This window comes from Paroedura picta, chromosome 7, assembly GCF_049243985.1.
Source record: "Paroedura picta isolate Pp20150507F chromosome 7, Ppicta_v3.0, whole genome shotgun sequence".
NCBI lineage: Eukaryota > Metazoa > Chordata > Lepidosauria > Squamata > Gekkonidae > Paroedura > Paroedura picta.
In genome coordinates this window covers 33,444,218-33,460,530 of record NC_135375.1, presented here as the reverse complement: position 1 = coordinate 33,460,530, position 16,313 = coordinate 33,444,218, and the positions used below count along the sequence as shown (strand labels likewise).

Below are 16,313 nucleotides of genomic sequence, written 5' to 3'. Positions count from 1 at the left end.
TTCTGTACTGAGCAAAGGCTTATTTGGACTGAATCTGCCCCAGGCTTAGCCCCAGACTCCATTCACCCTATTTAGAAGATGCTTTTAAGGGCAGAAAAAGTGGCTTCCTTCCCACAATTGCATTGCTAACAACAGACCCTCCAGTCGACATGCATCCAGAAGGGAGGGAAGGTGCCGGGGTTGGTGGCGGCACAGGCCAGCTGGCTATTGCGCCCAGAACTCTCCTTTCAGAAGACTTATGAAGCTTCAGGTGGATGCAGGGGACGAGAGCAGTTTCCCCTGTGACTCTGCAGAATGCGGGTGCCCAAGCCAGTGGGCACAGGTGGCACCAGCTGGGATCCTGGACCCTCGTCATGGCCACGCACTTCGCCACCCTGTCAGGAATGCAGTTACCATGGGTTACCCTATCAGCCCGGGGACGGGGTGCCTCCCCTTCCCAAGTGCTCTATAAAAAGGACCTGTCAAAGAAAACCAAAAGCCCCAAACAAAGCTGCCGCCGCCGCCGCCGCCTCGGAAAGCAGGCAGGGAAGGCAGGCAAATTGAGCAGCGCCCCGACGAGCGGGAGCAGCGGGAGCAGCATGTCTTTCCGGCTGCGGTGCCGCCTCGTCTTGCTCTTCTTGGCCGCCCTCGGCGGACAGAGCCGCTTCCTCGAGGTGAGGCCAGCAGGCAGCGCTTGGCGGGCGGGAGGGGAGGGGAGGGAGGGGAGGCGCGGACTCGGCCGGGGCTCATCGGCTCTCCCCTTTGCCTCGGCCCCTCCAGGTGAGCGACGCGGGCGACAACGAGCCCTTCCTGCTCCTCGACGCCCAGCTGAAGAGGGAGCTCTCCGACGGGCAGCCTTACCGCCGGGCGCTGCGTGAGTGTCTCCCGACGGGGAGGGCAAGGGGGGGGGATCCTCGAGGGAATCTGGCGCTCGGGGCTTGGGGAGGGATGAGCTGCTTCGTTCCGAAGCCGGTTCCGCTGGACCAGAGCCAAGAGGGTCCGCTTCCAAGCCAGCCGGCTGGTTCGAGAAAGCCCCGGGGCTACCTGGCGTTCGTATTGACAGGTAGACAGCCTCTGGACAAAGAAGCTCCATTTCAAATCGCCACCGATAGACCTAGCCTCGGCATCCAGTCCCCTTTCTAAATTTTAAGGCAGGAAGTGGTGGGCTTGACGAGGGCCCCCATTCTGTCAAACTGCTTGTGCTTGACCCTGAAGTCTCCTAGGATTAGGGCTTTCCCCGCACTCTCCACACACCGTGCAAAATTTCAAATGCTAGGACTTAGTTTTAGCAGGTGTGGAATAAAAATGGAAATGATGTGCCTCTGAACATGTGCAGACTGTCTTTTGGGGGAGGGGCGATCAGTTGCAACAAGGCTTCTGTAGACTGGCATTCCCAGCTAGGGGAAGAAAAGCTGCACTTGGAGGAATCCCCTCCACTCTCCAGTTATGAAGGTCCAGCAGCATATTTTAAAACCTGTAACCCTCTGTGCTTCTGACACCAGTCGGCAAAAACAGTCAACAGGGTACTTTACTATTTTACATAACAAATGTTGTAAATGTTGTAAAATACGCTTTGAATGAATAATTTCTCGGACATACTCTGAGGCTGACAGTCAGACACACGGTGGGGGGAGAGACAGAGACACAGAGAGAGAGAGTTGCAGCAGAATTATGGGCAGGATTAGAAATTTGCTTTCAAGAGGAATGAATGCAGGGGCTGGGGGTTGTGTTCAGGGTTATAAAATTGGATAGTGGAGGGTTGAGATGGTCCCGAGTGCTGCAAAGTGGGTGAGGAGAAGATTCGGGAGCAGGAAAGAATGTCCAAGACATGGACAAGAGAGGGGGGTGGGGCTGGTGAAGAAAGTAGTATCAGTTTCCTCAAAAGGCAAGGGTGTGAGTCAAAGGAATGAACTGAGGATGCTGCCTAAATTCTGAAATGAAATATTTGAGGCTTATGCCAGTGCAGAAGTTTGATCTTCTGCTTTGCAATTCTCCTGCTGCTTATCTCAGCTCTGTCCCTGCTGAGGTTTGTACTACGGGTAAATCACTCTGCATGTGCCCCAGTCTTTGTTGTTATTTATACCAGCCGGGGCTCAGCCCCAACAAAATATTACATCTTGCTCTTGGTAATCCCAGGCTCACATTAAACCTTAGTGGAGAGACAGTTTGGGAAGCAGCAGGGCTTCTGAGTGCAGACTGCTGTGACTGATTCTTGTGGCACTTTGGAATCCAAAAATCTTTGGGGATGGGGGAAACTGGGGATGAATGTTCCGAGATGGAGGGGGGAAAGATCTGCTGCTTTCTGAGAATATCTTTGAAGACAACTGCAAATTCTTTGCTAATGGCTTAGGATAAAACAGAAATCACACCTGAGGTTTTCTGTGCTTCTTCTAACTCCTTCAAGGATTTTTCAGCTCTGTGCAATCCATGCTTAAGAATATGTTGCTGGGAGCTGCAGCAGGGTTCTGAGTCAATGGGGAATGAATACTTGAGTAAGCTTCAGAAATGAGTTGTCTTGTATAGAATGATTACTGGGTTGATCCCGGAGAACAAAAGAGGCAGCTGATGGCAGATGCTTTTATTGGCACCTGGATGGAATTAAATGCAGGCAATCCTCAAGTGTGAAGAAAGTAACTGCTTTCCTTAAGGAAGCAATCCATACTGGAAGTCTTTCAAGCGCCTGAAGACAATGAAGAAGAAGAGAAAAAGGAGGAAGGCATTGCCTTTGAAGAGAAAGCTAATGGCACAGCCTCCACTGTATTTGTGTGCATGCACACATACACATGTGTGCTTCTGTCCAGAGTTGGCTTTACAAATGGAAGAAGAAGAATTGGTTTTCATACCCTGCTTTTCACTATCCAAAGGAGTCTCAAAGCAGCTTCCCTTCCTCTCCCCACAACAGACACCCTGTGAGGTAGGTGTAGCTCAGTGAGAACAGTTCTAACAAGACTGTGAGTAGCCCAAGGTCACCCGGCTGGCTGCACACAGAGGAGTGGGGAATCAAACCCAACTTGCCAGATTAGAGGCCACTGTTGTTAATCATTACAGTACTCTGGCTCTCAATGACAAGACACTGCAAGAGTGAGCTTGAAGTCTTGTGCCTATTTGATGAATCCTAGGGGGCATCTTACTTCCTCTTTTGTCTCTCTCGCTCTCTGTTAGTTTCATAGCCACCACGCGTCATGTGACAATACTAAGGAGCAAGTGACATTTCCACCAAGAAGAGCAATTGTTCCTTACAGTTTCAAAACCAGGGAAGTGGAGATTTGGATTGGGGCCTTGATGCTGAGGAGGGGCACCGTGCTCCTGTCATTTGCCCTGGGAGGAAGTTGCTCTTTGCTCCCACCAGTACCCACGGCCCCAGTTGGAATGGCAGGAGGTCCTGCTGGTGGCTGATATCGCCCTGGTCACGCCTGATCTGGCCTTGGGAGTGGCAATGGTGAAGCCATCCTTCAACACTGGGCTCAGTTCATTCAGGGGCCTTGAGCCATCTCACTGCCTTAGCCTCCCCCTGCAGCAGGGAGGTCCTAGGGCAGAACTGGTTGACAGGCTGAGGGTGGTCATTCCAAGCACGGCTGAGATGGTTTTGTGTTTGAGCAGGATGAAGCCCCACTCTGGCATAAAATCTGGCTGGGTGGCCTTGGGCCCATCCCTCTCTCAACCCAACCTCCCTCACAAGGCTGCTATAGGGATAAAAAGGAAAACAAGAAAATAAAGTTCTAAGTCATTTTCAAACTCCATTGATGGAAAATAAATCAAATAGATTTTGAATCAATCATTTTATCATAGAGTCAAACGAGAGATTGCAATGTTTAAAGAGTTGGAGGTCTGGGTCCCCCCCCCCCGCCTCAGCTTGTGTTCCCAGCAGCCTCCCAGCATGGCTTCTTCAAAAACAAGAAATGGAGAGCCCAAACAGGCACAGAACCACACTGCAGGAGAAGGAAAGGCCCCTGCCCTCCTCTGCCCCCCAGCCATTTCCCCATGGATCTTGAGTCAAATGCACTCTCAGCCTGACTTACCTCATAAGTGTGTTGTGAGGGTAAAATGAAGGTGGAGAGACTGATACACTCCACCCTGTGCTTCTGAGAGAAATAGCGGGATAGAAATAAGCTGAGATAAATCCAAATGAAGTCCTGTTGAACACTCAGGATTACTATATTAGGGATAAACTACCCTTTACAAGTGTTGGCTGAGAACAATGAGGCAATGAGCAATAAAGGAATGCTTAATCCATAGTTTTCTCCAAATGGCCCCGCCCACTGGCATTTTATTTTTGCATCTGAATCATCACAGGAGGGGGAAATGATGGGGAATGAACTGAAGTCGTAGAACGCAAAAAGAGGAACTGGACTACAGAGCACACGTTTATCACTAATGTATAGTTTGCATCTTGCAGAGCTGTTTGGTGGGGCTAATCCTTGTTTTACATTTTGTGTGCAAGTACAAACACCTGAGTTCGAAATCCTTATTAAGTGTGTGTAAAATAGTGACTACCCCTTTCCAGTATTCAGAACAGGGAGCCAGTTCTTCTCTAGCCACTGCCTCTTGGCGTTATAATGCAACCACCATGGCAACTTTTTATCTGCTACAGAAGAACTCCTCTAACCTTTCCTGTTATGCATTTCCTTCTTCTAACCTCCCTGCCCTTCTCCCTTTTGTTTGCTCATTATCTTTCTCTATGACCCCCAACTTTCTGCTTTATCTTCACTTTCTCTTTAAAAATAAATTAAAACAAAATTGTGGTTATGCCTCTACCTGGGGCTAGGGATGCTGTCATGGGAGATGTTATGGGTCCCAGACAATCACCAACAGTTTGAGTAAATATATGTCTAATTTTACACATGTACCTTCCAAACTTGATTGGCTGTGCATTGCACTCTAATATCCATGCCTGATTACCAAATGCACAGTGAGAATCTGTCCTGAGAAGGAGTGAACCCTGTATGTTGTCTCTCTTCTCCTCCGCAGGATGCCTGGACATGTTGAGTATAGAAGGACAATTCACTTTCACTGCAGAACAGCCCCAGCTGCACTGTGCTACTTTCTTCATAGGTGACCCTGAAGAGTTAATTACCATAGACTTTGATTTTGTCAACATTGACTGTCAAGCAGGGGATTTTCTGAAGGTATGAGGCTTGCAATGATGGATGGGCCATACAGTACACTTGGGAAAGTGGGTTCACATGCAGTGTGACAGAAGAGAAGGAGATACTGAAGAAGAAGAAGAGTTGGTTCTTATATACCGCTTTCCCCTACCCGAAGGAGGCTCAAAGCGGCTTACAGTCGCCTTCCCATTCCTCTCCCCACAACAGACACCCTGTGGGGTGGGTGAGGCTGAGAGAGCCCTGATATTACTGCTTGGTCAGAACAGTTTTATCAGTGCCGTGGCAAGCCCAAGGTCACCCAGCTGGTTGCATGTGGGGAAGCGCAGAATCGAACCCAGCATGCCAGATTAGAAGTCCGCACTCCTAACCACTACACCAAACTGGCCCTCACATTCATTATTTCAGAGGATTTGGCATTGTGGGTTGGCTAGGTGGAGAAACCAGGAAGTGTCAGGTTGAAGCCACTTCTTGAAGGTTTCCAGGCTGTGAATTGAAAATAAAAACACTCATAAGACACTTCTTAATTTACTTATTTCAAATGATGTAGAAGGTTGGAACACTGTTTAGGATAGCACTGTTTTGCACTTAATTTCTATATAATAAGCATACACGTGAACTGGCTCATAGCAAATGCCAAATGGAGGTGAAAATGATTAAGAATGAATGGGGAAAATCCAAGCAATCAGAATTATCCAAACAGAATGACGGCATGTAAGTTCTGTGGATTTGTCTGTATAGCTCAGCATAGCACTTGAACATCCTAATTTTCTTGGATCTGAAACATCTCACAAATTGCTCTGTAAAATTTAAGAGCAAAGACTGATCAGGGAGGTCTTATTCATTCAACCAGGGCAACAAATGATGATGCATTCAGCAAATGATGATGCTGAATGCAAGATTCTCTGCTTTAGGGCCATGGATATTAGGACTGTGCAAGGCTTGGGGGAGAGGAGAAAGGATCAACATCTGTTGCTCTGTGCTTGGGCCAAACTTCACATGGAGTCCAATAGGGAAGCAACAGCTGGATAAGAGCCTGTTTTGGTGACAATACCAATGCTGTTATTAATTGGACCAGAGGTTCCCAAACATTTTGGGGCTGCTACCCCCTTGGCTCCCAAGCCAAATCCCTGGTGCTGCCCCCCCCCCCAAGAGCCAGTTTGGTATAGTGGTTAGGAGTGCGGACTTCTAATCTGGAATGCCAGGTTCGATTCTGCGCTCCCCCACATGCAGCCAGCTGGGTGACCTTAGGCTCACCATGGCACTGATAAAACTGTTCTGACTGAGCAGTGACATCAGGGCTCTCTCAGCCTCACCCACCTCACAGGGTGTCTGTTGTGGGGAGAGGAAGGGGAAGGTGACTGTAAGCTGCTTTGAGCCTCCTTCAGGTAGAGAAAAGCGGCATATAAGAACCAAGCCCTTCCTCCTCCTCCTCCTTCCTAGCATTAGGTCTACTGTAAATTCAAAAACGCTATATTGACTATATTTCTTTTGTTGTTGTTGTGCCGTGGCCATATTTTAGTCTGGGTAAAAAAAGTTCTTTGTAAAAGTCATTTGGGTCCTTATTAGGGGAGACAAACAGACAGACAGACGGGGGGGGGGGTGGAGAGGGAGAGGGAATGGAGAATCCCATGACCAGGAACAAGCAGGAGAAAGCTTTTCCAGGCTCCCAAAGATGGAGACTTTTGGGGAAGGGTTGCCAACCCTGAGTTAAGAGATTCCTGGAGATCTGGGGTGGAGCCTGAGAAGAACAGAGTCTGAGGAGGGGAAGCAGCTCAGTGGAAAGATGATTCTATCCAACCTTCTTTCTGAAGCTGTCGGTTTTCTTCAGGAAGCTAAGCAGGGTTGGCCCTGGTCAGCACTGGGATGGGAGACCACCAGGGAAGTCCAGGGGTGTTACTACCCAGGGGCAGGCAGTGGGAAGCCACCTTGGAACCTCTCTTGCTGGGAAAATATAGTCGCAGCAGGAAGAGTCAGACTGCTGCCTCCTACTTTTCCCAAATTCCTTAGCACCCCCCTACTGCCCAAAAATTTCTGAACACCCACCATGGATCCTTCCACCACCCCCAGGGAGGGCGAACCGCCTGCTTTGGGAACCCCTAAATTAGACACTGCTTATTGATCGTCCTGCTTTTTCCACGTCTTAAATGCTAGGCGTCAGAAATACGTCCCATCTAATTAGGCATAATTGTTAAACCATTTGAAGTGGGAAAGTACAGTGAATGTCAAAGTGATTAACTGTTGCTGCATGAAGCGACAACTTGCTTCTGATCTCAGTGCCAAGTCATGTGTGGAACAGACTGGTCAACATTTTGGATTAGCAAAAGGAAGGAAGGGAAAAGCAGCACGACGACTGCTGCTGCTAATAATAATAGATGTTTTGTAACTAAGAGGATTTACTACCCTATCCTGTCATTAACCAGCATTATATATCCACTGTAAAAATATAAGCCATGGCTTAAATTGGTACAGTTTGGGGTCTATATCAATTGTATTTGAAACCTGATGTGAAAAATCGTGACAGTCATACAACCTTGTCATCACTGGCCTGAAATACAAACAGAAACAGCTCAAACCTTTCTGATGCTGATTCAAGGTGTAAAATCCAAATGGACCTCCTTCCTACAGGCAACAACAGTGTAATTGTCCATTACATACCTGGCCATTTGAAGCTGTTTAGTGGTGCCCAAAAGGTGTAGTATGAGGCAGCCTCTTTCACTCGACCAGCGTGGTGTCATTGCTAAGAGCAGGAGCTGGAAATCTGGGTTTGATTCCCCACTCCTCCACATGCAGCCAGCTGGGTGATCTTGGGCTCATCACAGAGCAGTCCTGTCAGAGCTCTCTCAGCCCCACCTACCTCACAGGGCGTCTGTTGTGGGGAGAGGAAGGGAAGACAATGGTAAGCTGCTTTGAGTCTCCTTTGGGCAGTGAAAAGCCGGGTATAAAAAACAACTCCTCTTATAATCATAGAGCCAGCTCTGGACTGAAGAATACATGTGTATGTGTGCCTGCCCACAAATACAGTGGAGACTGTGTCATTAGCTTTCTTTTCAAGAGCAGCACCAATTTTCTTCTTTAAGAGCATTCATGCCTGTCATTAAAAAGTTCAGATCTGAAAAGCTCTTCAAAATGGCATATATCAAAACACTCTTGATATTTTTGCCCATGTATGTTTCTTGTAGAAGGGGAGTCTCTACAAGAGTTGTCAAATGCTTCTTTTTGTACAAGTTTGTTACTATGCTCCTAAAAGGCTTCCCTGCATTGTCCCTACCTGCCAAGAGAATCTACTTAGGTTTTAAGCTCTTCAGAAAGGGATAAAAAGGTAAAGGTATCCCCTGTGCAAGCACCGAGTCATGTCTGACCCTTGGGGTGACGCCCTATAGCGTTTTCATGGCAGACTCAATACGGGGTGGTTTGCCAGTGCCTTCCCCAGTCATTACCGTTTACCCCCCAGCAAGCTGGGTACTCATTTTACCGACCTCGGAAGGATGGAAGGCTGAGTCGACCTTGAGCCGGCTGCTGGGATCGAACTCCCAACCTCATGGGCAGAGCTTTCAGACTGCTGCCTTACCACTCTGCGCCACAAGAGGCTCTTCAGAAAGGGATACTTCCTTCCATTTATCACTATCATACAGAACAGCTTCAGGAGAAAATGAGAACTGGTGGCTTCTGGTTGTGAGAAATTGTTTGCTAGTGTAAAACTTAAAATATTTCCTTTCATAACATTGGACTATCTTATCAGTAAAAGAGCTATGTTTTTCCAATGCTGTAGTATAGGCAGGAGTATCCCCCACTTTCTCTTTGCATCTTAGCACATGTGTATAAAAAGCAGCATAAATATGTTCATTTTCTTTTATTTGTTAGTGTACTTGTGCCTTAGAGCAAATATTTTTTTTTAAATAGAAGAAAGGTTGGTTTTTATACCCTGCTTTTCACTACTCAAAGGAATCTCAAAGCGGTTTACAAACTCCTTTCTTTTCCTCTCCCCACAATATGAGGGAAGTAGGACTGAGAGAATTCTGACAGAACCGCTCTGTGACAGCTCTGGGTGCTGTGTGCTCTCTAACAGGACTGTGATTGGTCTGAGATCATCCAGCTGACTGGAAACAAGCCCAGCCCTTGAGATTAGAAGCTGTGGCTCTTAACCGCTACACCTAGTGGGCTCTCGTACTTTAACAGCAACAAAAAATGCTTGCTTTGAAGAGAAAAAGGCCAAACTCCAACAATCAGGAAAGGACCACCGTAGCAGGACTTCACTATGGCAATGGGGCTAGGAAATGTTGAGCACGTGAGCGAGAAAAATGGGGCATCTCCCAACTGCTTTAGGCATCATTTCTATCAGAGGCATCCAGCAGCACCTTGCCAGTCTGGAACGGCAGTCTGAGTCTGCAAGGTTGGAACTACACATGGCTTGTAGCTCTGTGATTATTTTTTTCAGGCTCAAAAATTTCTATCCACAAGCTGCTTTTGTTGCCACTGGGGGAAAAGTATAAGTATCTGTATGGGTTCCTGCCCCCCCCCCCTAAGTGCAGCAAGGATAAAAGCAGTTTAGGGGATATGATATTTTGCAAGGAAAGAAGCGGGGAGGGGGGGTTAAATATCTCTTTTACCTTTGCACTCATTTAAACAGCAGCACCCATAGATCCAATCTGTAAAACAGAAAAAGTTGGGGGAAATAGTCATCGAACTCCATGCCATGTGTAATTCTGTCCTCTGAGACAAGTCAACAGCACTCTTCACATTGAGAGGATCCAGACTGTGCTTTAATTGACATGTTCAGCACAGGTGCCTCATGGGTGTGTCTCTGTGCTTCTGGGAATTGCAGGCAAAAGGTAAACAGGTAACCGCTATCTCCACATATCCTGTTAGGTATTTGATGGCTGGATACTAAAAGGCGAGAAGTTTCCTAGTTCTTTGGATCATCCTCTGCCCACCTCAGAAAGATATTCTGATTTTTGCAATGGTGACCATGCAAGAAGAGCCATCGGGTCTTCACAGAATGTTGCCATGATCTTCTTCAGGATTCTCGACCCTGGAAATGGATTCACATTAACAATAAAGAAAAAGCCCAACCTTTCCCGTAAGTTTTGTTTTATCCTGTGTGCAGCAAGAAACACAAAGGAGAAGAAAATAGATATTTTTTTCTTTCACAAGAGTGCATGTTTAGTACGGGATTATGGGGGGGGGCAGGGAGAGCAGCAAATTCATGCTGGGTCCAGAGAAATGATGCTTGGTGGTCTCTGGAAAAGAAAATAAGAAATATACATTTACATGAACAAAGCCATGATTTGTTGCCAGACAACAAACACTGATCCAGCAGAGGAGTTCCACATGCAGAAAGGGAGACTTTTCATTAATGCTGCAGACCTCCAGTTCCCCCTTCATGCGGTTCCTAGGAAGTCCTTGACCTCAGAGCAGGATTTCAGGGCACAGATTGGGCTACAGTGGGAAGGGGGACATACCCTCTCCACTGACAGAAATCCCTTACGTCATGGGAAATCCATACCTCGAGGTAACACTGGACTGACTGCTGAGCTATAACACAATGATATGAGATTATTCTGACATTGCAGGAATTAAGGCCGGGTATATAATTAATATGCCAGATATTTGTTTTTTCCAAAGCCACCTTGAATGATTCAACATACACTGAAATATATGCATCAGTTTCCATGGCAATATGGCAAATTTAAACCATAGGTTGTACTAGTCTTCAATTAAAATTCAATTGTTTTTTGGCACACCTGTAAACATTTAATACAGTGTGCTTTCATTCTATGAAGTCCATGAAGTCAAAACTAATGTCAACTTTGCATGTTTTATTTGGGAAGATTTTGGTGGACATTCCACTTAAAAAAAGAAGTCCTATCTTGAAAACAACCAAAAAAAAACCCTAGGTAAGGTGTGATAGATATAGTGTTGTTTGATTAATGGCTTCTGAAACTAGGAAACATACTCTGGGAGGAAGGAAAGTAGGAGGGCATGTGGGAGTATATAAACCAGATTTGTGCCCATCACAAACCAAGGGTTGCTTGTGACATACAAATGTAGTACTGCATTAATTTTATGTACAAACTGAGATCTAAGTAATTGTGTGTCTTTCCTCTGTACTAAAGCTTGCAATGCCATCTCTCAGACCCCTGCTGGAAGGTTTACCATGGTCATTCCTCATCAGCACAGAAACTGCAGTTTTTCCATAATATACCCAGTGTTAATAAAAATATCTGATCTGACGCTGGGTCACTTGAAGGTGAGTATGCATCGGCAGCAACCAATGTTGCATGAATCAACACATTCTATTTTGAAGTCTTTATTCGAGTATTGCTAGTGACCACTAGTGACTTCCTTTTGACTTGCATGCTGTCATATGCATGGAGCGGAGAGGATGCTACACCATTCTGTCTGCTGCAATTCAGTGGTTTTTTCCCCCATGTTGTCAGATATTTGATTTATTGCTGGTTGAATGAGTAGTTCTTATTCATAATTTGTAATCTAATTTGTGTCCCAGTGAGAAAGAACAATAGCAATATATTGCCTTTGTACACAACAGTTTAAACATACACACACACACATACACACAAACACTACATCGCTTTGTCAACAGTGGCACACACAAAAAGAGGTAATCTGTCAAGAAAAGAGTAGCTAGGGAAGAATCCATACTCATTCCCTTGGGGGGCAGGAGTACTGGTCCACGTCCACCAAGGTTCTTCTTCAGAGTCCAGAAGACCAAATAGGGTCATAGGCAATGAGCTCGGGGGGTTTCAAAGTCCATGTAAAGGAAGGGGCAAGCGTTCATCAGTTCATTCCCAGCTAATATTATACCAATTACCTACCTGGCCCTCTTATGCCATAATGACCTCCATATTCAGAGGCACTAAACCTCTGAAACCAGAGCCAGGAGTCAACATCAGGGGAAGGTCTTGGCTTCTGTGTCCTGATATTGGCCCTGCAGAGGAACTGGCTGGCCACAATGTGAGACATAAAAAGTTGACATGTTGAAGAGGGGGCCAACTTGTTTACTGCAGCTTTAGAGACAAGGGGTAGGAGTAATGGATTCTCAAACTACAGGAAAGGTGGTTCCACTTAAATATTAGAAAGCATTTCCTGATAATAAGCACTGACAATAGATATAATATGCTACTTCAGTGGGTGGTGGAGTCTCGTTTGTTGGACATTTTAAGGAGCAGATTGGATGAACATCTGTTAGGGGTGGGTGATTTTTCAGTCCCCAAGAAGATGGGGGGCTGGACTGGGTGGCTCTTTGTAATTCCAGCTCTGTGTAATTCTGATTCTAATTCCCCAGCAAGGAAATGGAGTAAAAGCAAAATAACATATACAATAACCAGTGCACTTGGCCACAATCTGATGTTCATATAGAATTGTCCTCATATAGAATTGTCCTCATTATATTGTTCTGATCCCTTTATCTTTTTAAAAAAAACCACCTCCTTGAACATTTCTATTTTGCACGTTCGGCAGAATGAGAAATGTGGGAGCATTCCTGCAGATTGTTCTGCAAGGTAGAATCTACAATGGGATGCCTGGGCATGGGTCCCTGCTGATCTTACCCATTTGTGGGGGCGGGGGACACTTCAGAAGGTGCAAAGCAGGAGAGCTGGTCCTGCAGATACATGGGTCCAAGTCCAAAACCTAATCTGAAAAACCTGTTTACTTTGCCCACTCATACAGTTCGGGAGCAATCCTAAGCATGTCTACCTAAGCATGTCTCATTTTACTCTGTAGGGCTTACTTCCAAGAAACTGATGGAACATATGAAGCTGCCATATTGAATCAGATCACTTATCAAGATAAGTGCTATTTACTCAGACTGGCAGCCGCTTTCCAGGTTCTCAGGCTCTTGAGGGTCTTTACAATATTACCACTTGGCTGCAAGTATTCTGCAAGAATACTTCAAGTATTCTCAGGATTTCAGCCTAACACATTTTATACCCCCAGTCTTGGTTTCTTTAAAGCTCACCCTTCCTCAGAAATGGTTTCCCCTATTATCCACACACACACAGACACAAACACACACTTTTTTCCTCCTCCAACCAGGCTTGCTACACAGTTGCAGCTGCAACAACAGTGGCTAAAATAATAGAAAGATCTTGATTTTCATTTACTAAAATACTGCCAATATTGGTCAATATCTATGGCTCTTTTCTTTCCATCTCTTTTTATAGAAGCCTTCTGCAGGTTGTGGGGGAACAGGAGATTTTGTGGAGCTGTTGGGAGGAAATGGTTTAGATCCCTCTAGGATGTTCCCTGTGGCAGATCTGTGCCACTCCTTCCATGGTCCCGGTGAGTCCTTACTTTAATGCCTTCTGTTCAAGTGTATACACAAAAAACAACTGCAAAATCTGATTGCATAACATACCAGTCCCTAAGGCAGCCTTACTCAGTGATTTTACCATTGAGAAGACCATGAAACATTCTTCATGTTTCAAAACCCCCAGAAGTGGCATGATCATGGTTGGGAAGCATAGCTGTGGACACGCCCACCTGGAGTCCCTCTCCTTCCCAACCCCTCTAGGACCACCAGTGTCCATTTTGGGACAGGGTGGCAGGTCAACATGACCACATATGGTCATATCACCTGACAAAAGTTTAACACATTTTTAAATGTGCCTGAGCCTTCGGGGAGGGCGGTATACAAATCTAAATAAATAAATAAAATATATATATTAAAAAATAATTAACTCTTATCCAAGAAACCCCAGAGTTTCACCAACTTACATGGAGAGAGGTAAAGTGTTCTTAGAATTACAGCCAGAATTATGCTGCATACAGGCAATTTTATTTGGTTGTTGCAAATACCTCTGAGGACAAACAAAGATGATTCTGAGGAATAACAATATTCTCACAGGTGATCTTAGCTAATCAGGGATCACATTGTTAACAGGATAATGTTATGATGCCCATTGGCTGATATTGGAAAATGCAAATGAAAACCATACAAAATCAGGGTAATGCTTTCTAAATAATTAAAACATTTCATTCCTGTTCAGAACAATGAATGAATGAAAAATTAGTGGAGCAGGAGCAACACATTTCAATAATGATAAAATTATTAAAATCTTTCTCAGTCACTTCAAGTATATCACAGCACAGTATAAATGAGGATGCATTGAATGCATCTTTTCCAACTGTCCAGTGCAATGAAAATGTCAATTCAAATGCATATCCATTTCCAGTTTATAATCCATGCAGAAGCTCCTTTCATCCATCTATCACCTTTGCTGGATTTGGGATGGAAGATTAAAAAAACATTTTATATACACAATTTTTGAGAACTTATCATGAGGGTAGGCAGCATTATTATAGCCCAGTTTGGTCATCTGTTCTAAGATAAACAGGATCATCACTGTCATGATGGTCAGTCCATAGTCTGAGGAAGAGTGCTTGCTCTCAAAAACTCACGCCTTGAATAAATCTTTGTTGGTCTTAAAGGTGCCACTGGACTCTGATTTTGTTTTGTTGTGCTGCTTCAGACCAACACGGCTACCCATTTCAATCTAGGATCAGTACTTAGAAGAGAAACCACCAAGGAAGGCTTTGCAGAAGAAGACACATGGCAAACCATCCTTGTTTTCACTTGCCTTGAAAGCCCCTTACTGAGACTGCCATGAATCAGTTGCTGTTTGACAGCACTTGGGTCTGTAGAAATATATGACATAGAAAGACTTGGCTATGCCCCTTAGGGTGCTTTCAGAGTAAGGAGCCCAGTCCTCAGGTGGGCCCTGGGGTTCTCCTTTAATTATAGCTCATCTTCAGACTAAAGAGATCAGTTCCCCTGGAGAAGATGGACTCCATAGCAGCATTATACTTCTCAGAAGTCCCTCCCTGTCCCAAATCCCATCCACTCCCAGCCCCACCCCCAAAGTCTCCAGTTATTTCTCAACCCAGACCTGGTGATCCTATTCCAGATCATAATATGTAAAATAACCAACTTTTATCATTTCTAAACACAAGAAACCTTTTTTTGCTTGATTAGCTCAAATGAAGATCAGCTGTGACAACACTGTGCTACGAATGGTCTCTAGTGGCAGACATATTAATCGTGTAACGTTTGAGTATCACCAGCTTGAGCAACACGAACTGGCAAACAGAGAAGAGAACAGCCTTCAGGAATTCTGCCTCTCCAGTGTTTGAGAAGCCAGAACAGCCACTCTTGCTTGTTATTTGCTGACTATATGAAACCTTTCTAATGTATAAATGCCTATCTTTTCATACTAAACCATTGTTTCCATTATCAAATAGTTAGGCATTTACAATATGTTATTCTCCCTTGTCTTTAAGTGTATTTAGCATAGTCAATACACACAAACCTGTATGGATTTTGAAAGCAAGACTTAAACACATGAATATCCACTGATTCCAAAATGCAAAGCAGAAACACAAGCATGCACATACGCCCCAAATCAGGGTGCATGTTTCCAATGTAAGTATTATTTTATTTCAAATACTTGCACCACTTTTTGTAATAATTTAGAAGGCACATGTAAAATTTGGAATGCTATGAAGTGTATTTAGCAACTTCCCCTCTTTAGTATCATTTGCAAATATTTAAAAAGATGCACACGGTAAAAGTACAGTTCAATTTTATAAAAAATATCTGCATTTTTTAATTTATTAATGCAAATGTATAGTTGTTTTTAATAACAGTTATAGCATGAAAAGGTTTTCCTTCTACAGGTCCAGACATGAATAAATACATCCAAAGTACTGGCAAAAATCTGTTTATAGTAGGTTTTTAAAAAATGAATTTCATTAATTAGTGTGCCGACCTATTAGAAAAGTCATTGTAGATATATTTTAGTTTTAAAAACCTTCTAAAGGTCGTTTAAGTATTACCAAAACGGTACTTCAGCATCATTTTTGACATTTAGTCCTGTAAAATGGCTTATTTAAAATGTGATACTTGTTGGACAAGAACTTTCCTATAAAACTTTGCAGGCACCCAGTACCTCAGTCATTCTGGACTCTCAGACAAATTGTGCTCATGGCAAAAATCCTTAGCCTTGGTAAGTGCTCTGCTGAATGCCAATGTTACACGTGTTGGTAATTGCCCCATTTTGAATCGATGCTGGGCATGTACAACTTCACTTGGGCAAGTTCTGAACAGTGTCACCATTATGATTAGGTCAGTCTATTCACTTTGTGTTGGAGTATTCAAAGAATAACAAATCCTTATCAGCAATACTCCTGTGTTTTCTCAGGATACTAAAA

General features: G+C 44.6%; 1 protein-coding gene across 1 annotated transcript; it reads left to right on the top strand.

Moving 5' to 3' along the window:
• The first annotated feature begins 338 nt into the window (after window positions 1–338).
• Window positions 339–15,819, top strand: CRHBP (corticotropin releasing hormone binding protein). The gene is made up of 7 exons (XM_077347347.1): window positions 339–653; window positions 760–853; window positions 4,948–5,105; window positions 9,951–10,161; window positions 11,198–11,331; window positions 13,268–13,385; window positions 15,079–15,819. Exons 1-7 carry the CDS (start codon window positions 354–356, stop codon window positions 15,234–15,236), a joined length of 1,173 nt encoding a protein of 390 aa, XP_077203462.1. The 5' UTR covers window positions 339–353; the 3' UTR covers window positions 15,237–15,819.
• Window positions 15,820–16,313: the final 494 nt, after the last annotated feature.

Excerpts from the sequence above, each read along its gene's own strand:
- CRHBP (XM_077347347.1), top strand. The coding sequence starts at position 354 with ATGGCCACGCACTTCGCCACCCTGTCAGGAATGCAGTTACCATGGGTT. Across the intron at positions 854-4,947 it reads GCCTTACCGCCGGGCGCTGC|GATGCCTGGACATGTTGAGT; the intron begins GTGAGTGTCTCC and ends TCTCCTCCGCAG. Across the intron at positions 5,106-9,950 it reads AAGCAGGGGATTTTCTGAAG|GTATTTGATGGCTGGATACT; the intron begins GTATGAGGCTTG and ends ATATCCTGTTAG.